Source organism: Jaculus jaculus, chromosome 5, assembly GCF_020740685.1.
Source record: "Jaculus jaculus isolate mJacJac1 chromosome 5, mJacJac1.mat.Y.cur, whole genome shotgun sequence".
Lineage (NCBI taxonomy): Eukaryota > Metazoa > Chordata > Mammalia > Rodentia > Dipodidae > Jaculus > Jaculus jaculus.
In genome coordinates, this window is record NC_059106.1 from 71625874 (window position 1) to 71652961 (window position 27088).

Below are 27088 nucleotides of genomic sequence, written 5' to 3' on the forward strand. Positions count from 1 at the left end.
GGACCAGGCCACCCTCCTGGGCAGGGTCTTCTTTGTCACCAAGCTTTAGAGTGGAGATTTTGCCATACCAGAATATAGGTGTCTGTCTGGATTGCTGACTTCTCATTCCAAGGCATGGGAAGATCTCCAGGGGCTGTGAAGATAGCTGATTCAGTGAAGTGTCTGCTGTACAGGCATGACAACATACATGAGGTCAGCCCCCAGAACCTACATCAAAGAAAGCCAGGTGTGATGGCATTTGCCTGTCATCCTGATGCTGCAGGTGGGGAGGCAGAGACAGCAGCATCCCTGAGACCTACTGACTAGCCAGTTTAGCCAAATGATGGTCTCTAGGCCAATGAGAGACCCTGTCTCAAAAAAAAAAGAGAGAAAGGTACATAGTACTTCTCAAGAATGACAGCCAAGGGCTGGAAAGATGGCTTAGCGGTTAAGCGCTTGCCTGTGAAGCCTAAGGACCCCGGTTCGAGGCTCGGTTCCCCAGGTCCCACGTTAGCCAGATGCACAAGGGGGCGCACGCGTCTGGAGTTTGTTTGCAAAGGCTGGAAGCCCTGGCGCGCCCATTCTCTCTCTCCCTCTATCTGTCTTTCTCTTCTGTGTGTCTGTCTCTCTCAAATAAATAAATAAAATATTTAAAAAAAAAAAAAAAGAATGACAGCCAAGATTGTCTGCTGGCCTACACACACACATGTATATGTGTATATATACACCTGTACACACATACATAATGTGTACACATACACACACACACACACACACACACACACAGTTTGAGTAAATCCTTGCATCCAGGTTCCGCATCTAACTGTCCCATTCAATTGCAGTCATGAATTGTACAGACCCTGGACATCAAGAAAATAGCGTCAGACAAGTCCACACCAACAGTCCACACAGGTTCAGCTTCGGGACTACTGTGTCCTACCAGTGCAACCCTGGCTTCTACCTCCTGGGCACTCCCGCACTCAGCTGCCAGGGCGATGGCACGTGGGACCGGCCCCGCCCCCAGTGTCTCTGTAAGTAGATGCCATGTGCTCAAGGGACTGACAGCTAATGCGTGTTACAGAGCCCCTGCCCGTGTGTGCATGTGTGTGTGCATGTGGGTGTGCAGGCATGCTATGCCTCCATGGAGTCACTGGGGAAGGTTCTTGGACATCATCAGTGACCTTCTTGACCCCCTTTTTTGGGCTTCTGCCACCTGGCCATAGATTCCTCCTGCATGTCCAGGTGGACTTCACCTCCTCTGAGAAGCCTTCCTCGTTCTGGGCCACTCAGCCTGTCCCTCACCAGCACTCCTGTGCACCGATTCACATGCTCTCTTTCTAGCTTCAGGCTGTTCCTTTCTTCTCTTCCACTGCCACCAATGCTTGCAGCCTTTGGAGATCCCTTCCGTAAGTGGTCCACACTGTCTGCCACATAAACCAAAACCAGGAACCGAAATCTTTAAGCCAAGCTTTATTCAGAGAGTTAGCAGTCTGGGAAGCCAGTGGCTTACCATCCCAAGGATCTGTCTTGTTTACTCTTTTTCTCATTAGCATTTAATAGGGAACTAGCACAAAGGCAGTAAATTCATTCAGAGCTCCGTCTTACCCTTCTGGCGGTGTGGATCTTGTCACTGCAATTCTGGCTGCCCTTGTTATAGGCTCTCTGTATAGTAGGTACTAGGGGAGGGTCCTGCTTTCCTCCTGAGCCTCAGAATAAAGAAACCATTAGCAGTGTCTGCATGCTCAGTGATGAGCTGCTTACAATGTACACCTGTACATACCTGAAGTTGGCCCTGTCAGTGTCCCTGGTCACTTCCTTCAGAAACGGCTTTCTAGTAGGACATTCTCCTCATCTTACCCAGTCCTGGCTTTTCCAGAAAGACAACACTCAGTCCCCTTTTTTCTGGAAGACTGAAGCAAAAAATGCCAGTTAGCCTGAATGCCAGTGCCAACTTTGCTGTGCAACATGCCCATGGCTTGAGAGCAGTTTGTTGCCCCTCCCACTCATGATTCCTTCTCCTAAGGAAATGATACAAGAAAAAAACACTCCACAGAGTTATCAGAAGGTTATGTTGGAAATTCCAGAGAGTGTTGGCTGACATCTGGTACATTGAGGCCATTCAATAAAAGAGCCTTCATTAATTATTGCTAGGAAAAAATACTGGGATGACATGGAGAAGAAAACTAAAGCCAGAGGAGGTTCTCAGGCCCCAGCCCTGGCTGCTGGCCTCATGCATCCCTATGAGCAGAGTCGTACCCTGGTCCTGCCCTGGTCCTGTCTTCGTGTCCCTGAAGGAGAATGGTGTGGGCTGCTCTTTGGGTCATATGCCTTCTGTGAACCCTGCAGTCTGGGTCACTTCACCAGAAGCCCTATGCCTCTAGGTATTACCAGACTGGTGCAGCTGCTCACGGCCTGTATTTCCCTTGCTCAAGGACCCTGACTGGCCGTTCAACCTCATATATGAAGGACAAGTTATTTGAGTTACAAATGAACAAATCGCCTGTATACAGCAAGCCAGACAAGCTTTAAAGCCTCTGGTGGTTTTAAATCTCTGTATGTTCTAGTAAAGTGAAGCTCCTGTCATAATTAGGTGCCCCTGGTCCCCTGTCCTGGTCAGCATCTATCCCATGCCCTGTGCTCTGATTGGATACAAACAGTGACTGCAAGGAACTCCCACCAGGCTCCAGCACACAGTCAAAGTCGTGATCACCTCTTCTGGAATCTTTTCAGCAGCTTCTTTTCCTGCCTCACCTTGGTCTTCTCTCCACAGCAGCCAGAACCGTGCCGCACAGTGCACACGGAGGCATGTCCTTCCACTGGCTTCCTGTCATTCATATAGTACAACTGGAGTGCCATGCTGTGACCAGCTCCCGGTGACCCTCCCTCCGTGTCCTCTTCCACTCTTCCCCTGCTCATCTAGCTTACCTCCTCCAGCTCTCTTGCTGTTCCTCAAACACACTGTTGTGGTTTGAATGTGAAGTGTCCCCTATAAGGCTAGAGAGACGACTTGCCTGTAAAGCCTAAGGACCCACGTTCGACTCTCCAGATCCCACGTAGGCCAGACGCACAAAGGTGAGGCAAGCGCAGGGCCACAAATGCCCATTAGGTGGCGCAAGTGTCTGGAGTTCTATTCAGTGTCTGAGGCCCTGGCACACCAATTCCATCTCTGTCTCTCTCTTTCTCTCAAAAAAAAAAAAAAATTAATTAGAAAGAAAAAAGTATCCTCTATAAGCTCATGTGTGCAAACACTTTGTTTCCCAGCTGATGGAGCTGTTTTGGAACCTTTTAGAGGTAGAGTCTCACTGTGGGGAAGTAGGTAGATCTTGAGATTTTATGGCCCAGCCTCACTTACTGCGCTGTCTGCTTCCTGACTACAGATAGGATGTGATTCTGCCTCCATGCTTTCCCCACCACAGTGGACTGCATCCCCCCAAGTGTAAGCTAAAATAAACACTTCCTCGCTTAAGATGTCAGATATTTGTCACAGAACAAGAAAAGCAACGCACATATTCTAGGCTCATGTTCCTTACTCCACGTACTTCCTCCGGATCATACATACCAGGCTTTTTCACATCACCCACGTCAGTGTCACTTCCTCAGAGATAGCGCCCCTGACCACCCTATTCAAAAGGAGTACCCTCACCCCTCTTGTATCTCTATTTTCCATCATAATGTTTTCTTACATCTACTCTCTCCTCCCTGCTGGAATATGTGACCCGTGAGTGTGTGGGCTTCCTTACCCCAGACACGGAGCAGCAGCCTATGACAGAGGAATGAGAAGGCCAGTCCCCGTACCAGTGACGGTCCCACACAAGGGAAACCGTGTGTGGTTACTTTTCTCACTGTTGCAACAAATATATGAAAAACGCAACTTAGGGATTTTATGTTGCTCACAGCTTGGGGGTACGGCCCATCGTGATGTAGAAGACATGGTGGCAGGGGCATGGGCAGCCAGTCACGCCGCATCTGCACTCAGGAAGCAGAGAGTGACAAATGTCGGTGCCCAGCTAGCTTCCTCCTTTTCGTTCATCTTGGGACCCCGCCCACATATGAAATGGTGCTGCCCCCACTTAGGGTGGGTCTTCCCACCTCAACCTCATTTGGAAACTCCATCACAGACAGGCCTAGAGGTTTGCTTTCACGGGGGTCCTAAATGTCGTCAAGGTGGCAGTCAGCGTAAAGCACCACAGAGTGAAGGGAGCACGCTGGGAATCACTGACGAGGCAACTGCAAGATGCGGGGAGAGGACGATGCCCGACCCTCACCTGGAATACCGACCTGGGAAGACAGCTCTACAGGGATGGCTCCTTTTGAGTCTTGTGTGTTCTAAGTGGACCATCTTTCTGCCCAGGCACACCTTGGGTGTGTTATTCATTTGGCAGTGTGGAAATGGAGAGAGGTGAGCACCAGACACAAGACAGAGGAGGAACTGACGTGACTGTGTGCCTACCAAGCAGGCATTACTCTTCACTGGGCTGGTTTGGAACCACTGGTGAGGTGGACAGACCTTGCCTGCTAATGCCCCGGGGGTGAGCCAGCAGGAAGTTCATTCCAGCAGAGGCCAAGGTTGCCTCTTCTTTCCTGCAGACATGCTGAGATGTTTGCTGTTCCCACAGTGGTGTCCTGCGGCCATCCGGGCTCCCCGCCTCATTCCCAGATGTCTGGAGACAGCTATACGGTGGGGGCAGTCGTGCGTTACAGCTGCACCGGCAAGCGGACTCTGGTGGGAAACGCCACCCGCATGTGTGGGCTGGATGGGCACTGGACTGGCTCCCTTCCCCACTGCTCAGGTATGGAGCATTGCATTGGGCCGGGTAGGGGGCAACAGAACACTGACTACCAGGTGGGTGGGGGGAGCAGGCTCCTGGGGTGTGCGTGTGACCCCTGAGTAGAAGGGTATCACAGCTTCGAGGTCCTGGTCTCGTCCTTCACGCTGAGATGGCACCACCAGAAGTCCCAGCTGGACTCCGGCCCATGGAGAGCTCTGGCTAGGGCCATGCAACCAAGAGATCGCAAAATGGGCTGGTGCTGCTTTGGGAGGTCACAGCCTCAGTCCCGTCCACACAAGTGACTTCATGTGCTCCTGGGAAACAACAGCCCAGGTCCAGACCCACTCCTGTGCTCTTTGCTTCCCAATTTCAGACTCTTGGACCCCAGCCCACTTCTTTCTCACCAGTGTCTATCTCACTTGTCCATCTGCCTACTGGGATACAGGCTTCTCCCCTAAGACACCAGCCCCCAGACATTTCCTGTTTGTGAACTTGCTTCACTGCTAATCTCTGTGAAAACTCCCTCATGCTATCAAGATACCAAACACAGACTGGGCTTGGTGGTGCATGCCTTTAGTCACAGCACTCTGGAGGCTGGGGTAGGAGACTTATCCATGAGTTCAAGGCCAGACTGGGACTATAAAATGAGTTTCAGGTCAGCCTGGGCTAGAGTGAGACCCCCACCTAAAAAAAATGCCAAACACAGCGAGCCAAAGCTCCCATGCCCATATTCTTCAAGCCAGAAATTCATCTGCAATGCCATGTAACAGAAAAAATATATATATTTGAAAGCGAACTGTGTCTCCAATAAAAGAAACCACCAGGGTTGGAGGGATGGCTTAGCAGTTAAGATGCCTAGCTGCAAAGCCAAAGAACCCAAGTTCGATACCCCGTGACCCATACAAGCCAGATGCACAAGGCGGCACATGATTCTGGAGTTTGTTTACAGTGGCTGAAGGTCCTGGTGCACCCATTCTTTCTCTCATTTGCATGTGCACTCACTCGCTCTACATCTCTCCCTCTTTCTGTCTCTCAAATAAAAATATTAAACAAATAAACAAAAGAAAGAAACCACCAGGCTAGAGAATGAGCAAGCAAGCTGTGTCTTTAAGGTGAACCCCCCTGGCCCCAGGAGGGAACCCCTTAGGGGGTTGGTAGCTGCTCATGTAGCTTGAGGATCTCCAGGGAACCCACCTTGATATTTATTGAAGTTAGCCCTTCCCCTGCCAGATCCTTCCCAGAGGTAAAGATGTCAAGCTCTTTTTTGGTTTTGTTTTGTTTTGTTTCTCAATTTTTTTATTTTTCTCAATTTTTATTAACATTTTCCATCATTATAAAAAATATCCCATGGTAATACCCTCCCTCCCCCCCCACTTTCCCCTTTGAAATTCCATTCTCCAGCATACCCCCCTCCCCATCTCAATCATTCTACTTACATATATACAATACCAACCTATTGTTTTGTTTTTAATACATTTTAGTTATTTATTTATTTGAGAGAGAAAGAGGGAGAGAGAAGGAGGGAGAATGGGCGCACCAGGTCCTCCAGCCACTACAAATGAACTCCAGATGCATGTGCTCCCCTTGTGCATCTGGCTTACTTGGGTTCTGGAGAATTGAACCAGGATCCTTTGGCTTTGTAGGCAAATGCCTTAACCGCTAAACCATCTCTCCAGCCCGCTCTTTCTTATAAAGAAGCTATCTCCCTATAAGATGCACAGCTCTTCTTGAACTCAGAAGTTCCCCAGTGTGTCTGTCTACCAAAGTTTAAGACACTGTCAGAAACCACTGTTCCTGAGAGCTGGTGGCTTCCCAGCGAAACCCCAGGCATATCTCTCTACATGACTACCAGAACTCCAGCCCTCACCCCAGTTTATCTCATTAATCATCTGACTAATCAAGTGGGCAAGACTCCATGGGAGGCCTGCAGAGAGGAAGACCTGCTAAGTGGCACTATGACTCCTTCCTCTTGGATTTGAGGTGGAAGTGACTGGGGGAGTATGACATGAGGAAGGCAGGGTCACATACACCACGGCCTCCTTGGTCTCCACACAGCAAGCTCCAAAAGGAAGAGAAAATCCACGGGGGGGGGGGGGAAAAGGCCAGGTATACACCTGTCTCTTCTGTGCTAATAGTTACATTCAGCTTCTCCCTCTAGAAACTTCTCCAGGACATCGGGTTAATGGTTTTCCTAGTCTGTTTGATCTTTTCTGGGAACCTTTGCTCTCCACGGCTGGGGAGGTGCAGAGTAGAGGAGAAAGGAAACCCAAGCAAGCTTGGAACGCTTCCTGCCAGTTACCCACGGCTGTTCTCCTGACCCACAGGGTGAAACTAAAACTCTCCTCTACCCAGACTGTATATTTCCCTTCTCTGGGGTTATACTTTCAGAAACTGGAAAATATTACAGAGACAACTGTTGTCTGGGATAGAGAACCAAGCTAGAAAAACCTTAAAAACCCCTCTTCACTATGAGATGGTGTTATTTTGTGACCTCATAAGTGGTCATCCTACATGCAGAATCTTGCTTGGCAACCTCATAAATTTATAACAGAGACAAGAAACCACAGGCACCTTGGGAGACCAAGGCAGTAAGAAGAAGGGAGTCTTCAGAAACATGGGCTCCGTTCATCAGAAAACACAGCCTCCTAATGTTTAATCCTTGCTCCCAAATATTCTGAAGAATAGTGAGCATCTTACTTCTCCCATGTACCCATCAAAACCAGCAGCGCCTCGGGAGAGCGGGATCCTGGGCAGGTCCTTCCTGGAGACCTCTAGTGGCAGAATTAGCAGGGAGGTGCACACTAAAGCTGGGAGATGAATGAGCTTTAAATACCTTGGAAAAGACAAACAGGCCATCGGGAAATAATTCTAGGTGTGTTCCAGTGGACAAAGCACACGTAGCTCCTCCCTGACTGAAATTTAAAGAGGTTTTCCATGGCAACATCTCCCACTCACCCTTGAGAAACACACGTTCAAAAGTTCCAGCTCAGGGCTGGGGAGATGGCTCAGCAGTAAAGGCGCTTGTCTGCAAAGCCAAAGGATCCAGCTTCAATTCCCCAGTACCCACATAAAGCCAGAGGCACAAAGTGGTACATGCATCTGGAGTTCATTTGCAGTGGCTGGGGGCCCTGGAGTGCCCATTCTTCCTGTCCCTCTTCTCTCTATCTTTCTCTGCTTGCAAATAAATAAATAATTTTTTTTAATTTTTAATTTTTAGAAGTTCCAGCTCAAATGTTTGAACCTCATTCTGTGTGGCCAGTAGACCCAGATAATGCATAACAAAATCTCCTGAGTCTTGACTTATCAGTCCCTGGACTATGAGGAACATGCAGAGATTTTGAGAGTAGGAGACCCAATTCAAATGTCACCATCTTTGCTGATAGACCCCTCCAGCAGAGAGTGTCATCTCTTCGTCTTCCCCCATGTTGCAGTATTCTTTCCCAGATGTCTTTATAGCATTGATCTCCCTCACACTGCCATGGGGAGCTGTCCTTTTAGAACAAGCCTGGACCTGGAGAGCCAGTTCCAGCTGAACCAGCTAGCCAGTGTGGAGTTAGAGCCACTCACCGTCAGCATGGCCCTCCAGAGCCCCAGAATCACCTGAGCCATGTGGAAAACACCAAAAAGGAAAAAAAAGAACTAATAAAATGTGCTGGGCTCTCTTTTTTTACAAATACGTGAGTGGAAGGTTGAATGAATTCCCGTCCTTGGGGGAAGCAAGAATGGGGACAATGGGAGCTGGAGAGATGGCTCAGAGGTTAAGGCACTTGCCAGCAAAGCCAATGGACCCAGGTTTGACTCCCCAGTAACCACATAAAGCTAGATGCACAAGGGGGCACATGTGTCCAGAATTCATTTGTAATGGCTGGAGGCCTTGACACACCCAATCTCTCTCCCTCTCTGTCTCATAAATAAAAATATGTTTTTTAATTTCTATAAAAAGAGTGGGGAGCTACATCATATTCTCATAGTACAAGACTAGACTTGGAAAATAATTTCAATACTGAGAGAGTAAGAGAAAGGGGTAAGGGCCATCAAGGGTAAAGTTGGGGGTCTGTGTGTCTCAAACACTTTTGACCCCAGAAATTTCAGTGTGTTCTCAGATGTTACCATTCAATTCTCATGCACGTGAGTTCATGAGGAGGCAGATCCCACAGAAGTTGCACCCCTCATTTTCTTACAAAGTTGACATTTATTCTGTCACCCTTCTCCTATTCCTTCAGGCTTCCATGGCCCAGCCTAACCTGCCCATGTCTCCCATCTGGACCCTACTGGCTCCCCCAGGCACCAGGTCCTGTGGCTCTGTGTCCTGTTGTTCACCCTCCCTCGTCTTTCAGGTCCTTAGTGCTCTCTTACATAGGACTATAGAATGTCAAAAGCCAGATAAGTGTGGCTAGAGCAGCAGCCAGGAGCAAAGTAAAAATTATATAAGATCTAGAGTATTCAATCCAGAGAACCTTTGGATGTGTGATTTGTGAATGAGAATCCTCTGCTAACGACAAGAATCAATCATCCCAAATAATTTTCATTTCCTTACAGTAAGAACTTATGGGAATGGGGAGAAGGCTCAGTGGATCAGCACTTGCTACCCCAGCCTGAGTACCCACGTGGAGAACCCCAGAGCCCATGCAAAAAGCCTGAGATGGGCTGGAAACATGGCTCAGTGGTCAAGCCTAAGGATCGATATTTGACTCTCCAGATCCCACATAAGCCAGATGCACAAAGTGATGCAAGCGCACAAGGCCACACATGGGCACACAGTGGCATATGCAGTGGCTGGAGGCCCTGGCACACCAATTCTTGCTCTCTCTCTCTCCTTCTCGCTCTTATTCTCACTGTTATCAAATAAAAAAATAAAAAAAAAGCCTGAGGTTGTGGCAGACATTTGTAATCCCAGCCACACCTACAGACAAGAAGGGAGGTAGAAACAGGAGAAAGTGCTAGAAGCTCTCTCTACCAGGGATACAGGGCAGCTAGTGAAAGCAGGGGAGAACAACATGGGACCCTCCCTCAGCTTGGGATAGAGTGAAACCCTGGCTAAAAAACAAAGGAGGTAGAAGGTGAGGAACAGCACCAGAGTCCTCCTCAGACCTCCACACACATGCACTAGGACATGCATGTACTCAGTGCCCACACACATGAACACACAACACACCAAAAATGAAAACACTAAAAAGGTCATAGCGTATGCATCAAACATCACACACAATAGCTAGGAAATGGAATCATCCCATATACCCATCAGTTGATGACTGGAGTATGAAAATACAGTACATATGCACAATGGAGTTTTCCCCAGCTAGAAAGAAAAATGAAATTAATTTGCAAGAAAATGGATTGAATTGGAAAATATATATATACTAAATGAGGTAACCCAAGCCCAGAAAGACTAAACTGGCATGTCCTCTCTCATTTGTGGATCCTAATTTATGTTTGCGTGTATGTTTGGGTTTTATCCTGCCAGCACTGAATAGACAGTAGAAATATCTCTGCAGCCAAGAAACAAGGTCCGAATTTTGTTCTCAAGCCCGGTGGTTGCTCACTGCTAAGGCTGGAGGATAAAAGGAGGATTGGTCAAGAGGAAAGGACTTCAGCTGGGAAGGCCCTTGCAGCCACACAGGCAGAAGGAGGCTGAGCATCTAAGTGGAGACAGTGGCCAAGAACAGAGCACCCCAACACATGCCGGCAGGTGTGGGAGGGGATGAGGTAAAAAGGAAGAACAGAGGATGTGCCAGCCTGGACGGCTGGAGTTCTGGCCTGGCACAAGCCAAAGGACCAAGACATAGTTTTCTCCAGAGCCTTCCCTCCACCTTCCTTCTTTCCTTCCTGTTTGGCCCCAAAGGCTTTCCCACGGGACCTCAGAACCCTGTGTTCTCCTGAGGCAGACCGAGCCTGCGCTGGCACTGCAGGCTGGCCACACCGCCCCGGTCTCCTCCTTCATCCATGGGCTCGCCGCTTCCCGCAGCCTGAGCCCCAGCTCTGTGTACCGGGCCTCTGCTCCCTTTGCCTTCCACGCAGCATCCTCAGTTGTCGGATTCTCTTCCACAGGAAGCAGCACGGGAGTGTGTGGCGACCCAGGGATCCCAGCCCACGGCATCCGCCTTGGGGACAGCTTCGTCCCCGGCAGCCTGATGCGCTTCAGCTGCGAACCTGGCCACGTGCTCAGGGGGTCACCGGAACGAACCTGCCAAGCCAACGGCTCATGGAGTGGCACACAGCCTGAGTGTGGAGGTAATGTATGTGACCATTCTGCTTCTCAGCTCTACCTGGCCCCAGCACGCTCCCCCCCCCCACCGCTCCCATTGAGCCTCATAAACCTGCCATCACAGAGAAAATCCCTGGCCCTGCTACAACCCTTGGCCTGGCCACTGCGGACATCAGCCGATAGCTTAGTTTCATTTTCATTAGTAATTCTTACAAAGGGAAAAAGCTCAGTTTATTCCCATCAATTCATTCATTTCCCTACAGTTTAATTCAACAACTATGTGCTAAATGCTGAGGTTTGTGCTCAGGATACAGAGATAATTGGGACAGACTGGCTTTGTGGTCTGAATGCTACTGTCCCTTCAAAATGCATGTGTTGAAACCTAATCACCAAGGTGATGGAGTCTTTAGGAGATGATGAACTCATGAGGGTGGAACCCTCATGAAGGGTGGAATTAGTGCCCTTATAAAACAGTCCCTAGGGCTGGAGAGCTGGCTTAGTGGTTAAGGTGCTTGCTTGCAAAGCCTGACAGCCCAGGTTCAAATCCCCAAAAGCCACATAAAGCTAGATACACAAAGTGGTGCATGGATCTGGAGTTCATTTGCAGTGATGAGAGGCCCTGGTGCACCCATTCATTCCCTTTCTCTTTCTCTTTCTTTTTCCCTTCCCTTCCCTTATCTCTCTCCCTCCCTCTCTCTCTGCAAATAAATAATAAAGAAATTTTACAAACAGATCCAGAAAACTCCCTTTCCCTCCTGCTATCACTTTGATATCACCTGCTATCATCAGCTTCCATCATGACAAGAGTCTGGTATTTGGAAGCCACCCAGTTAATGATGTTGTGCTCTAGCAGCCTGAATATGCATCTTACCGTATCACTTTGGAGCCTGAAGGAAAAGATGTCAGACACTCAAAGTAACAAACAAAATACAAAACTAATTTTTTAAAAAATTAAAAAGAATCTAGGCCCTCAAGAATATCTTCTAAGGTGGCACCAACAGGGGAACACACTCTTGAATTTCTGAGGGGTATTATCTTTTAAAGATCTCTCCCCAGAGTCCAGCCTTTTGCAGCTGGTCCCCAGATCTCCGTGTCTCTGAAAAATACAGTCTGCATAACATTCTCCTAGTTAGAAGTCAATTTTAACAGAGGAGAGTGAGTTTGAGAGAGAGTGTGTGGACGAGAGGGGAGATGACATGAAATTATCTAGCAAGGAGGGAGTGGGGCTGCAATAGGAAAATATGTCATTGTGTCACCCCTAGGAAGCACAGAGGGCTCACTTGGGGTAAAGGATCAGTCACTCCAAGTCAGAGCAGTGAATTCCAGGCTAGGTTTGTTCAACCATGTCTTGCTATACAGACACAGGTATGGGGAAGGTGGTGCAATGGAGCTAGAGCTGGGGCTTCTCCAGGCAAGGGAAGTGAAGGTGGAGGGAGGACCACAGTTATGACGGGGTTTTAAATTTTTTTTGTATTTAAGTTGGTCAAGGAGGATGCAGTTTTATGGGTGGAATGGGAGACAGTGAAAAAGTGGTAAGTTCAACAATGGATTGTAGGTTCCCATCGGACCAAGGCTCATCACAGAACTAGTCCCAGAGGGAATGAGCTGAGGAGAGAAGAAGCAGGAGGGGTGGAGAAGGACACTGAGGTGCACATGGCGGTTGTGCTGCAAAGCAAGGGTCGCTGATGTGGTCAGGGACTAGAGGACACCAGCTCAGGAAAAGAGACAGACGGAGTCAGAGCCCCTCCTACGTGTGTGTCCAGAGTCCTGCCTTTCTAGGGGAAGCTATTTTCAAGGATGTATCTAGAGAATCTCGTAGTTACATGGAGAGAAGATTGTGGTGAGAACATGTAATGCAAATGAGGGCTTAGCACATTCTTAAACCTGTCCATGACCCACATCCCCACTGATGACAGATCCCAGGGTGGAGTCAGTCACCACATTACAAGAGTTCAGAGTTTAGGGTCAGAGATTGATTAGTTACGAGTTTGGACCTGGAAGTAAAAGTTTGGGGAGAGGGAAAGAAAGAGAGAGAGAGAGAATAGGTCAAGGGAAGGATGGAGGGAGGGAAAGAGCAAACAGGCAGCTCATAACACTTTCTTTTGACAAGCTCCTTCTTGTGCACAAAGGCTCTTCTCAGATCTCACCTCTAGCCCAGCAGCTGTTCTCTTCTCGGTGCTTTTTTTCCCCTTCAAGTATGACACTTATGTCACATTTTAATTGATGAGTTTAATGTGTGGATTTCTTAAGAACAGACTTAAGGTCCTCAAAGGAGTGTACATAACTGGTTCATTATATGCCAGGCACTTTGGCAGCACAAATAGTGGTTGGATGAATGCAAGGCAGGACCTGTCTGCTGTGCTAATCATATGAGAATCACTTGTAGATTTTGACCCCAGGGCCGCATGACTGTACATACTTACAAAATTTAATCGAGGGCTGGAGAAATGGCTCAGCAGTTAAGGCACTTCCCTACAAACGCTAAGGACCCAGGTTCGATTCCCCAGTACCCACATATGCCAGATGCACATGATGGCACATGCATCTAGAGTTCGTTTGCAGTGGCTGGAGGCCCTGGTGCACCCATTCTCTCCCCCGCTAATAAATCAACAAATAAAAATGCAATATACTTTTTAAATTTAATCAAAATTTGAAAATATGCACTGTCTCAATATCAAGGTCTGAGGGTGAACAAGTCAACCTAATTATGTATCAAGTTGGTGTTTCCTAATTCAGAGATTGATTTCAGCTGACTTGGCCCAATGGGATGTGACAAGCTTATATCCAAAGGACAAAGAGAACAAAAGGGGATTCTTACACTATGGTCAGCAGTCAAATTGTTACTAACAATATTGGTATTACTATTCTGAAGCTATTACATATGAAATACAATCTATGCACAAAACAAATATTATTTATTTACTCTTATAAAGAGCCAAGACTTTTAGCATAAAGAGCTATAATATAAAAGTAAAGCAGTTGGACTGAGAGATGGTTCAGCAGTTAAGTGCACTTCCTGCCCAAGCCTGAAGGCCCCAGGGGATCTGAGAGCACACAAATTTGAACCTCCAGAACCCACAGCTAGGTGAGAACACATGTACCATTAGCTCCAGTCCTGTAGGGGACAGAGACCCCCGAACTCCCCGAGCTTACAGAAATAGAGAAAGCCCTCGATCAGTAAGAAACTCTGGCTCGGGCTGGAGAGATGGCTTAGCGGTTATGCGCTTGCCTGTGAAGCCAGAGGACCCCAGTTCGAGGCTCAGTTCCCCAGGACCCACGTTAGCCAGATGCACAAGGGGGCGCACGCATCTGGAGTTTGTTTGCAGTGGCTGGAAATACTGGTGCACCCATTCTCTCTCTCTCTATCTGCCTCTTTCTCTCTCTCTCTCTGTCACTCTCAAATAAATAAATAAAAATGAACAAAAAATTAAAAAAAAAGAACCTCTGGCTCAAACAAGAAGATGCAGAGGAACGATGGAGCCAAGCCCCCTCGCTTATCACTCCAGTATACACACACGCATACAACAGAGAGAGACCAGTAATTCTAAATTTTGAGTGCAGTAGAAGCTTAAAGTCATAATATACTCTCAATTAACAGTGTTATCTTCCCAGCTGTATGCAGTCTAAAAGTCTAGAACTAATGACTGCTCAGTAGCAATGGGAGCCATTAGCGCCTACACTATGGTCTCTAACTTCATTCGCCTCTAGAGGGATCTAGGCTCTTTAGAGAAATGGCTGGTTCCAGAGGTGGGACAGGGAATATTCAAGACAAACATGGAGTGTCTCATCTCCTCTGCAAGGGATCCATTAAAGATAACTGGGGTCATGTGGAAGGAACTTGGGGTCAACTTGAAGAAGCTCCCATTGGCCAAAGCTGGGGTCAGCTGAGCATACTAAGAATAATGGCAGCAGTGGGTTCAACCTGCTAACTAAACTTAAATCCGTGAGTCCAAACAGTTTCTGAATAAACTCACCTTTGGATCATGCCAGGAAGCAAAACTCATTACTCTTGTGTCTGATCCTTAAAAAGAAAAAAAAAATGTCTAGATTATCTCTCTGTTCTGCATGAACTGTTATTTCAGAGCAGCAAATATTTGATGATGTGAAATGTCTTGATTAAAGAATTCTAAGGGGCTGGAGAGATGGCTCAGGTCAAAGGCACTTGCTTGCAAAGCTTCCTGGCCCGGGTTTGGGTCCCTAGCAGCCATGTAAAATCAAATGTGCAAAGTGGTGTGTGTGTCTGGAATTCTTGTGCAGTGGCAAGAGTCCCTGGTGCCCTCATTCATTCTCATTTCTCTCTCTCCCTCTCTCATAAATAAACAAAAATATTTTTTAAAAAGAATTCTAAGAGTTGGTGATATAGTTCAGCTGGGCAACGCTTGCTTCTGCTTTCTTTCTATCCTACTCTACGCGTCCTTTTCCATGGATAACAGAGATCCTGCACTCATGTGCACACACACACACACACACACACACACACACACACACAAATCCAATAGACTAAGAACACCAGTAACCTGACATCTGGAGGTGTTTTTAGAGAGAGGAGCCTCATCTAAATGTTAGTTCAGAAGGGAGGGGACCATTAGAAAGTCCCTCCAATTCCTAATGTCATAATGAACCTTGTCAGTGGTAACCATTCGCTGCTAAGCACATTAAGTGAAAAACGAACAGGAACTTTCATAATGCCCAGTTGGACAGGCTAGCCTGCCACCATCAGGTGGCCTCACCCTCACAAACAGGAAAGGAGCCAGATGTCCTGTGCCTCCCAACCTGCTGCAGCATTCAGAAACACACAAACCCAGGAAGAAGCACATTTGCCACCAAGTGGCCCCTGATGGCAGCAACAAGAGTGCACTCAGGAGCAGGTTAGATGACACCTCATTGGCACAGTTAGAAAAATCCAGAGAGTGAGCCAGACGTGGTGGCGCGCACCTTTAATCCCATCACTCAGGAGGCAGAGGTAGGAGGATCACCATGAGTTTGAGGCTGCCCTAAGATTACATAGTGAATTCCAGGTCAGCCTGGGCTAGAGTGAGACCCTACCTCCAAAAAAGAAAAAAGAAAAATCCAGAGAGTAGAACATCCTGCAGGACATCTGCCCTGCCTTCTGTAATAAATCCTTCATAGGAGAGAAACAGCAAAGTCTTCAACATACACCAACCAGGAGCATGGGGAGATATCTCCATGGATCAAGCGCTGGCTGTACAACTCTGAGTGCCTGACTTCAATCCCCAGCCCCTCATAAGAGCCACTAGCTGAAGCTGGAGAGGTAGCAGTTAAAGTGCTTGCCTGTGAAGCCAAAGGACCTTGGTTTGATTCCCCAGTACCCATGTAAGCCTGATGAATAAAGGGGTGCATGCATCCGGAGTTCATTTGCAATGGCTGGAAGCCCTGACACGCCCATTCTCTCTTTTTCTCTCTCTCTCCCCCTCTTCCCCTCTCTCAAATAAATAAATAAAAAGAAAAGCCACTAGTTGTGATAATCTTCTGTAATGCCAGCACACCTAGGTGAAAAGGGAGGCAGGGACAGAATTTCCCAAAATTAAACAGAGTGGTTAACAAGAAGCTGCCTCAAAGTAGAAGGCACGGATTGACCAGAAAGTTGTCCTCTGAACCCCAAATATGCACACCTGCACACACACACACCTCCCAATAAAAAAGATATGCTAAACAAATGCCATATGTAGATCTTAATTCTAAATAATCCAAATGCATGTATAAATAAATAAATAAATGAGACAATTGAGAAAATAAGCAATAATTGGATATTTGATGATATAGAGGAATTGTTTACAAAATCTTAGCTGTGATAGTAAATAGAAGATTTTTTTCTTATAAAATAGTTTTAGAAATGAAAAAAAAAAAGTCCCATACAGATCTGTCTTTCCCTTGTAGGAGTGAGATGATCAGAAAGGAAAGTAGCACAAAGGGCCGTCACCGTCCACAGGGTCCGTGTAGCCCGGGGCTCCTACTCTGGTCACTTTCAGTGTCACCTGTGATGCCCGCCATCGTTCTGGCTAATAACCCTCTCCTTCAACTTCCCAGTGATCTCCTGCGGGAACCCTGGGACTCCAAGCAATGCTCGAGTCGTGTTCAGCGACGGCCTGGTGTTCTCCAGCTCCGTCGTCTATGAGTGTCGGGAAGGGTACTACGCCACGGGCCTGCTCAGCCGGCACTGCTCGGTCAATGGCACCTGGACAGGCAGTGACCCCGAGTGCACAGGTGAGAGCCGCCGGGCCTTCTGGGCTCCATGGCACACGGTGGCTCAGACAGTCTGGCCCCTCCTTGTCGTAGAAGGCTGTCTGTGGGGGGACTGGGAAGGCCAGCTGCAGCGGGGGCACAAAACCTGAATGGGTGTCCTACGAACAGCCCCCACATACTGCGCATGTCTGTCTATGTGGGAGCTCAGGGCTTCATCTCATATGCACATGCTGAGTCTCGCCACCACCCCTCGGAGTAGCTATGAGGCCTTTCTGTGTACAAGATGACTGAAGCTCAGAGAAGTGAGACCATATACTGGCCATTTCTCTGGCCATTTCCTTGGGCTTTCCTTGACCTTGCAGTAGAAAGCATTCTCTACTCTGAACCTGCTGCCATCCTCTATCTTTACTTCCTTCATTTCTTCAGGCCCATAAGCACCTTAGCCCAGCCCTCTAGCAGTACATCCTCATAGCTCCCTCCACCACTTTGCTCCTTCTCAAGGTACCCCAGACCCTTTTCCTTGGGAATCAGACACTGTGGGACCCAAATGGACAGAAGTGATAGGATGAGTGAATCTGACATTCTTCCTTTCAAAGTCTGGCTTGTAATTTTGAGCTCCATCTGAAGTCCCGCATGAAGTTCACTTTTGCTCTGAGACCACAGCTCACCAAACCTTCCCTCCCTCAACACCGTCCCAGCGGTGTGACCATCGCACAGGCCTTGAGACCTTAACTGTAGAATATTCCAGCCTATGGAAGCCTCCCAGGCAGAGCAGCAAGGGATAAGCTGCATTCCAGGGCAGGCAAATTGTCTTTTGTGATTCCTTGACACATCTTAGACTCTTCAACTTAGAGGCCCTCCTTTCCCTAGGCCTCAACTCCTTTAAGAACAGAGCCTTATGGGTACTTGTCTCAGGGAGTGGTTTAAATACAAAGGTTGGTCTTTATGCTACAGTTTTCTGGGGTGCTTACGGGTGGTGTGGGCAATGACAGTGGGGCTATGGCAAGGCTGATGCCAGGAGATTTGGCCTAACAGATGTTGAGACGGGCAATGCCCAGTGGGAAGCCTGTGAGGAAACAGGGCCTCCCTGATCTGGCAGTGTTCCACCTTGGGTGGGTACAGGGAGCAGCATGAGATGAGAATGAAATGCTGAGAATAAATGGGATCTGAGCTGGAAGTAGAACCATACTGTATGTCTCTTATTCTAGTCATAAACTGCGGTGACCCTGGGATCCCGGCCAACGGCCTCCGCTTGGGCAATGACTTCAGGTACAACAAAACCGTAACATACCAGTGTGTCCCTGGATACGTGATGGAGTCACACAGAGTGTCGGTGCTGAGCTGCACCAAGGACCGAACATGGAATGGAACCAAGCCAGTCTGCAAAGGTGTGTGTGAGGCTGAGCATAGGGCTGAGAGCCAGAGAAGATACTCCAGTGGGACGTGAGCCTTGAGAATCCAGAGGAGAGATGTGAAATCTTATTAGAGATGTAAAAAGGGGGGCTGGTCCTAAACATTGGTTGACAAAAAGTTAGAAGGTACCAATGACAGATCTGGGCTTCAAGCTTCCATCAAGAACAGAACCGTGCAATAGCAGGGCAGAGCTGTCACCTGTGACATGGGTCATTGTCATGTGCCACAGTAAGAGAGGCTTTCTTGGGCTGGAGAGACAGCTTAGCGGTTAAGGCGCTGGCCTGCAAAGCCTAAGGACCCATGTTCACTCTCTGTCCAGATCCCAAGTTAGCTAGACACACAAAGGTGAGGCATGCACAAGGTCTCACTTGCTCACTAGGTGGTGCAAGCATCTGGAATTCGATTGCAGTGGCTGAGGCCCTGGTGCACCAATTCTCTCTCTCTCTCTCTCTCTCTCTCTCTCTCTCTCTCTCTCTCTCTCATAAATTCATAAATTTAAATTTAAATTTAAAAAAAGAAAGTGAGAGAGTGGCTTTCTGATTTTTCCAGACTGGCTGGTGCCGAGCTAGCCAGTAGTATTGGTGACAGTGACTGGGCTGGTTTCCCCAGGACAACTCCACAACTCACTCTTTCCTGCTCTTTCCCCAGCCATCATGTGCAAGTCACCTCAGGCCATCCCCAACGGGAAGGTGGTGGGATCTGACTTCATGTGGGGCTCCAGCGTGACCTACGCCTGTCTAGAAGGGTACCAGCTCTCCCTGCCCGCGGTGCTCACCTGCGAGGGAAACGGATCGTGGACTGGAGAGCTGCCCCAGTGCTTCCGTGAGTATTCCCAAGGGCCTTGAGCACACCCTCCCTGGTGACTTCCTACCCCCAAACCTCAGCCTTCCACAGAGCTCTACTGCTGGAAAGTCTCAGATTACTAGTCTCCTCCCCTAAGTCAAGAAAAAAGAAAGAAAAGAGGCTCATCACTTAAATATGGGAAGGAAGTTTGAAGGGAGAATTGGAGAACACCTTCATTGATGCCTGGATTCAGACACTATCTGGAGTCACAGTGGAAGGAAAGGCAGTTAGAGATACGGAGGTAATTCTTGACCCGAGAGGTTGTTGACTGGATGGGACAGCGCCCAAGGATGTGAGGACATCAAGTGGCAGGAGAACGCCTGTCTTCATGGGAAATATCCTGTGAGGAAAAAGACTGGGGAACCACACGTTTGTGGTGAGAGACTGGTGCCCACCTGATTGTGTTCTGATGGACCCCTCCAAGTCCATTTCAGGACTAAATACTTACTAAGTTTCCTAGAGAAAGTAGGCCACAGTATGTGCAATGCACCCCAGGAATGGGCTTTGGAAGGTTTTCTCAAGGCTCAGGCTTTGAACAACAGTAGGATCTTTTTTTTTTTTTTTCTTTCTTTCTTCTAGGCATTTATGTCACTCTTAAGAAACTATCTACATTCCTGAAACTGTTAGGTGTCTCTGAAACTGTGCCTCAGTTTGGGGACTTCAGCAGAGATTAGGACCAACAGCTCAAAAGTAGACAGAGACACTTTATTCTGGTTAACACCTGTGACCTCCAAAGGTGGTCATAAGCCTCGGGGTTGTCTGCACTCAGCAGTATTGCTTTTCCTCTTGAGAACTGCTGAATTTCTTTTAATCAATCAGTTATGAGGGCAGGGGTATAGCTCAGTGGCAGAGCTTGTGCCTAGCATGTGTAAGGTGTGATTCCATCCCCAGCACACACACACACACACACACACACACACACACACACACTCAAGATGGGGAATTATAGTTATAAAAAGTTGTACTATATTAGAAAATACCAAGTAGAGAATGAAACTCCCAAGCTGGAGAGATTGCTTAGTGGTTAAGTCACTTTGCCTACAAAGCCTAAGGACCCAAGTTCGATTCCCCAGTACTCATGTAAGCCAGATGCACAAGGTGGTGCATGCATCTGGAGTTTATTTGCACTGGCTTGTGGTCCTGGTGTGCCTATATTCATTCATATTCTCTCTCTCTCTCTCTCTCCCTCGAGATAAATTTAATTTAACTTAATTTTTTAAAAAACAATGAAACTCCCCAAAGATCATCACAATTAATTCTTGATCATAATGTGTTTTGTATACATAGTGATATACAAACATTTCTATAAATGGTGTTAGATCACAGTACACATACTATGTTATTTGATTACTTATATTTGTTGAAAGGCCACCAAGGCCTTTGCATCAACAGCTGTGTATATCAACACACACTTATCTATGCACCGTTATTTAAATGGCTTGAATTGCCTTGTTGAATAGACCAAAATTTGTTTATCCTTCCCCTATGACTGGTGTTGGATTTAGGTTATCTCCTATGTAATCATGTTAGAAGTAATTCTGAAAGAAGTATCTCTAAAAACTTGCATTACTTGGACTGAGGAGATGGCTAAGTGGTTAAAGTGTTTGCCTGCAAAGCCAAAGGACCCAGGTTCAATTCCCCAGGACCCACATAAGCCAGAGGTACAAGGTGACGCATGTGGGGTTCATGTGCAGTGGCTGGAGGCCTGGCATGCCCATTCTCTCTCTCTCTCTCTCTCTCTCCCTCCCTCTTTATCTTCCTCTCAAATAAATAAATAATGATAACAAATTTCAGCTAAAAAAAAAACAAAAACCTAGCATTTCTTTAGCCTTGTGGTAAAGTTCTAGAAGGGAAAATGCTGAGCCAGTTACCAGGCACATTGTACTTCTTAACACATATCCCCTTTCAGAAAGTGTCCAACCTGCATTCCTACCAGTGCTACAAGGATGTCTCTCCACTCGTGACCTCATCAATAATGAATTTTCCCAATATTTTTTAGTATGCAGCAGCCTGAGGACTTAAAAACACTGCATGATCACTTGAACTGGCATCGCATCGCTTGTTAGGAAGACTGAGCTGCTCTTCCTGTACTTGGGGGCCCTTGTACACCCTGTCCTTTGCAGTCTCTTCCTGGATGTGGCAATTTATATGCCCGGCCTTTGGCTCCCTCCTAACTGGTCAGCTCATTCTCTCAGCTTCCGGGATATGGGTGCAAGTTCAGCTTTCATTTGTTTTTATATATGACCTCAGGACTCTCTACACACACATTCACATGCTCACACTCACATCACAGCATAATGTGATGTTTGTAGTAAGATCATGGGGAGTTCTGTCTCTGGTAGTGAATCTTAATGCCACTCCCTGATGTTATCATAACCTGTGTGAAATGGACACACGCATTCACTACCCAACACAGTGTAAGTGTAAAACCTTAGAAGATAATAAGCCCATTCATAGAAAAGTCTGTGAAAATATGCATATGAGAGCTCAACTGTTTAAATGCTTGCCTCACAATCCTAAGGACCTGAGTTTGATTGATCCCCAAGACATAAAAGTGCCAGAGGTGATGGCTTACTTATAATCCCAGCATAGGGAGGCAGAGACAGGTGGTTCCCTGGGGCTCAATGACCAGCCAATCTAGCCTAATTAGCAAGCTCCAGCCAATGAGAGACCCTGCCCCCCCACCTCTCAGGTGGATGGTGTTCCTGAGGAACTACATCCAAGGTTGTCCTCTGGTTTCCATGTGTACATACACAAATATACTTTCCCCACTCATACATGAAAACATGCACACACACACACACACATAAAAAAAAAGAAGAATGCATATAAAAGAAAATATATATGTGAATTTATACTATGAAATGCCTAGTGTGAGCACTATGGCAAAATGTGATTACAGTGCAACCACTCACTGAAAACTTGCATAACCAATATGAAATGATGTCATAAGAAAATACATTAGTGGGCTGGAGAGATGACTGAGTGGTTAAAGCTTCTTGCTTGCAAAGCTTGAAGGCCTGGGTTCAATTCCCCAGTACCCACGTAAAGCCAGATGCACAAAGCGTGTGTGTGTTCTTTTGCAGTTGCAAGAGGCCCCGGTGCACCCATCCTTTCTCTCTCCCTTTCTCTCTGTGTTTACAAGTACATTAATAAAATATTTAGAAGAATAGGTTAGTGATCAAAGCAAGGTTCAAAATCCTGAGTGTGTTGGTGTAGCAGCTATGCACACGTGTACATACAAGGAAGGAAGACTGGAGGGAAACACACATGAAAATGAGGAGAACATTCTGGATGGTGGAATTGCTGTGCTTTGTTTGTTTCGTGGTGTGGGGAATCAGATCCAAAACCTCACACATGCTCAGCACACACTGACATGGAGCCACATGCCCGGCTCCATGTCAGCGTTCAGACTTCCCCAAGTGCCACTTCATGCCTTGATAAAGGTGGGCAGTGGAGGAAGTTCATGGTTCCAGTCATTGGCACTGACACAGGCGGGGGCACCAAGCGCTGACTCGGGCCGGTGCCAGTTTCCAGGGTTCGCATGGGGCCTGGAGGAGAACAGTACAAAGAGCAAAGGCCCACCCGGTGGTCACAGGTCAGAAGGAGACCGGGCTCCAGAGAGCAACTTGGATTTGCGTTTCTCCCTTGTCTCTCCAGCTGTGTTCTGCGGAGACCCCGGGGTCCCACCCCGTGGGAGGAGAGAGGACCGTGGTTTCTCCTACAGGTCATCTGTGTCCTACTCCTGTCTTCCCCCGCTGGTCCTGGTGGGCTCCCCACGGAGGTTTTGCCAGTCCGACGGGACATGGAGTGGCACACAGCCCAGCTGCATAGGTGAGGGGGGCTTGAGGCCAAGAGTGGCCCAGCTGGTAGGCAGCCTTTTCTTTGGGGGTGGGGGGGCTTGGTCTGGATGATGGTTGTACTTCCCTGGATCTGTGACCTCGCCTGCAATGGCAAACCATCCTTCTCTGAGCAGACGAGGGTGAACTAATGTGCCAGGGCTAAAGCAGTCAGCCTGGGCTCCGAGACAGCGCCCTCAAGGTGACTAGGGAGTCTTCCCCATAGCTGTGGATCAGAACGCGGGGGCAGCGAGCGTGTCAGTGACCATGTGCTCTGCCTCTTTGTTTTAACCACCCAGATCCCACGCTGACCACGTGCACAGACCCCGGCATGCCACAGTTTGGGATGCAGAACAACTCCCAAGGCTACCAGGTAATGAGATCACCCAACATCGGCCCTAATGTCAGTTACTTTCTGGAGCAAAATACCCAACCTGAAGCATTTAGGCTTATAGTTCAAACCAGCGTCGTGTCGTCACGTTTTCAGGGAGGGAACAGAAAGAGCAGCCAGTTGGAGCCCTGCTGAGCCACCAGGCTCCTCCTCCTCAAGGCTCCGCAGCCTCCCCAAATAGCACCACCTTCCCGGGGAGCAAATTGAAATGCAACATGGACTTTAATTTCTACTTGATTCCTCCACACTCAGCCTGTCCCTGTCTTAGATTACCTCATTTGATTTGCCAAATGGCACTTTTATCTATTTAGTTGGACAAATAAGAACATTCAAGTAATGTCTGATTTCTTCAGCTCTCAACCTGGAGGTAAGAGGTCCTCTTACCTCCAGGGAGGAAGTTGTGGACAGAGGCACCTGAGTCACAACAACCGTGTCCTCCTTGCTTGAGTGCTTCTTTTAATATATATATTTATTTATTAGAGAGAAAGAGAATGGGTGCACCAGGGCCTCCAGCCACTGCAAACGAACTCCAGATGCATGTGCCACCATGTGCGTCTGGCTTATGTGGGTCCTGGGAAATCGAACCTAGGTCCTTAGGCTTTGCAGGCAAGCACCTTAACTGCTAAGCCATCTCTCCAGCCCCGTGATTGCTTCTTTTTTGGACCCTCCTGTCACCCATTCTTCACTCATCAGCCTGAATGGATTTCAAATAGTGTATCCTACTAAATCACTTTTAGAATAAAATGCAAAATACCTCGGGCCCTGTAGTCTGAGTGCTATCAGTGGAATCTGGCCTGGCCCATGAAGCCATATGCATGGACTGGGGAGGAGACCAGGCAGCTGTATGGAGCCAGATAGTCAGAGACCTGCTGGAGAGTGGCAATGGGGGACACACCAGGCAGAGGGTGAAGCAGAAAGAGGGTGGCAGGTCTGTCCAGCAGTTGTTTACAAAGCACAGTGCCGTATTCTCAGCGGGGACGAGGGAAGGCTAAAGAAAGCAGAGGCTGAGAAGATGGCTCAGCTGGAATACTGTTTGCCTTGCAAGCATGAGGACATGAGTTTGAACCCTAGCACCCACATTAAAAACAAACTGGAGGGCTGGAGAGATGGCTTAGTAGTTAAGGCACTTGCCTGAGAAGCCTAAGGACCCACATTAGATTCTCCAGGTCCCATGTTAGCCAAAATGCACAAGGTAGTGCATGTGTCTGGAGTTTGTTTGCAGTGGAGGCATGGGTTTGTAATCCCAGTTTCGGAAGATGAAAATAGGCAGATCCCTAGGGCTTGTTGGCCAGCCCATACAGCTACTTGGTGAGTGCCTGGCCAGGGAGAGACCCTGTCTCAAAAAAAATGGATAGAGCCTAAGGAACAACCACTGAGGTTGTCCTCTGGCCTACACACACACACACACACACACACACACACACACACACACACACACACGTGCGCGCGCACACACACACGCATGAAAGCAGGTCTCTGATTCTGAAGCTTATAATTTCATAGATGTAGTTTTGCATAGTTCACATTTTATATAATGTTTCCAACTCCATCCCTCACTGGCATGACAGTATCATCCCTCTTTATGTGACAGGGGACCACAGTTTAGAGATCCATTTGGTAAAGGGAGAAAAGCCAGGACTCTGACCCAGGCAGGGTGGCCTGAGTGGGCACACCATGACGGGCCCTCCTGTCCTTGCCACAGGTTGGAAGCACCGTGCTCTTCCGTTGTCAGAAAGGTTACCTGCTTCAGGGCTCTACCTCCCGAACCTGTCTCCCCAACCTGACCTGGAGCGGAACCCCACCGGACTGTGTCCGTGAGTGCCACCTCCACCCACACCGCCCCCCCCCCCGGCTTTACCCACATCCCCCAGCCCAGCTAGATGTCCGGGGCATGCTCCAGTGCTATGAACAATGTAATGCTTGCCTCTGGGGCCTCACGGAAGATGCGTCCACACAAAAGTCTTTCTGGCATTCGGAGGCCCTCTCTAGACATTAACAAAGAAAATCCTGCTTGGTACAAGCAAGAGCTAAGAACTAGAGGGGCGGGCTCAGGGAGATCTCAGGTACTGGCTGTAATCACATGTTCTCACAGACGATGTGCTGCGGGCTGAGCTGAGCTTTCCCAGGGCTGACCACGTCAGTAGCCACACAGTCTAGAGACCTCCTGGGCGGGCGGGGAAGGAGTTGAGCAGCGGTGGGGATGGGGAGGAGGGTGCTGGGTAGATGAGGTGAGGAAGGGAGGGGCGGAGGGAAGGAGAAGATGGTCCATGTGGGCAGAGGGAAATGGAGAAGCCTCTAAAGTTCTAATCCCCAGGTCCAACAGTGTCTGTGCTCTTACCCAGCCCACCACTGCAAGCAACCGGAGACCCCCACACACGCCAACGTCGGGGCCCTGGACCTGCCCTCCATGGGCTACACACTCATCTACTCCTGCCAGGAGGGCTTCTCGCTCAAGGGCGGCTCAGAGCACCGCACCTGCAAAGCGGATGGCAGCTGGACCGGCAAGCCCCCTGTCTGCCTGGGTGAGTGCGGCGGCTCTCCCTGGAGGGTGGGCGAAGCTGAGCGGGCGCCGCCGGAAGAGGGCCAGAGGGAGGAAGAGATGGGGGTTCCAGGAAGCAGGCTCTGCCTCCAATTCCCTGAGGAGCTGTGGCTCCAAGACCAAACCAGATCAGCCCAAACAGGCCTGTGTGGAAACCCCCACTGCCTCTGCCTGAGCAAGCTCTCAGGAGAGTGTGAGCGCCACCAGCTCCTCCTCCCTCTGGACTAGGAGGACAACTCTCCATGAATCAGTTCCCACCCAGATGTCCCTGCCCTCCCTTCATCCCTCCCTCGCTCCCCGTTTTCCTTTTTTCAAAACTGCTACGTAAAATTCGTACGTATTTGGGGCTGGATGCTTACACGGCAAGAGCTCTTACCCACTGAGCCAACTGTCTCACCCCAGCACGGAGCTCTCTGACGGACAGGTGCCAACCTCGCCTAGTGCTCAGCGTGGTTCTTAGTGCTGGGCAGGCACTAATGCACTCCGTCCTCACAGTCGCCCTGTGCGGCAGTGCTGGCTCTCCCAGTGTTCAGCAGGTGAGGAGACTAGGCTGCAGAGGAGGTCAGAGCACGCCCAGGCGCTCAGCTGGCGAAGGGGAAGGGCTCCTCGCAGTCTTCTTCAGGGCCTGTGCCCTGAGCAGCTTCCTCTCCCGCCTCTCAGAGTGAAGGCTTCAGACTCAGCCTGGACCAGAGCTTGCATTTATAGTTGTCTTATTTTTATTATATCAATTTTTGTGAATTATATTTATAGAAAGTAATTTTGCTTTTAGTTAGTAAAAAAAAAATGACCACTAAAAATATTTATTTTTATTTTATTTGCTTTCAAGCAGAGAGAGAGAATGGCACTTCAGAGCCTCCTGCCACTGCAAACAAACTCCAGACATGAGGCGCCTTGTGCATCTGGCTT

General features: G+C 48.4%; 1 protein-coding gene across 5 annotated transcripts in view; it reads left to right on the plus strand.

The window, feature by feature from the left end:
* The window catches only part of Csmd2 (CUB and Sushi multiple domains 2), a 671876-nt gene that overhangs the window by 627475 nt on the left and 17313 nt on the right, over positions 1-27088 (plus strand). For all 5 annotated transcript variants that reach the window (XM_045150007.1, XM_045150008.1, XM_045150010.1 and 2 more), the window contains 10 exons: positions 822-1010; positions 4596-4769; positions 10797-10979; positions 17002-17178; positions 18366-18545; positions 19219-19392; positions 23074-23247; positions 23552-23625; positions 25346-25457; positions 25986-26165. In XM_045150007.1, coding sequence (XP_045005942.1) covers positions 822-1010; positions 4596-4769; positions 10797-10979; positions 17002-17178; positions 18366-18545; positions 19219-19392; positions 23074-23247; positions 23552-23625; positions 25346-25457; positions 25986-26165 — 1617 coding nt within the window. The remainder of the gene's footprint in view (positions 1-821; positions 1011-4595; positions 4770-10796; positions 10980-17001; positions 17179-18365; positions 18546-19218; positions 19393-23073; positions 23248-23551; positions 23626-25345; positions 25458-25985; positions 26166-27088) is intronic.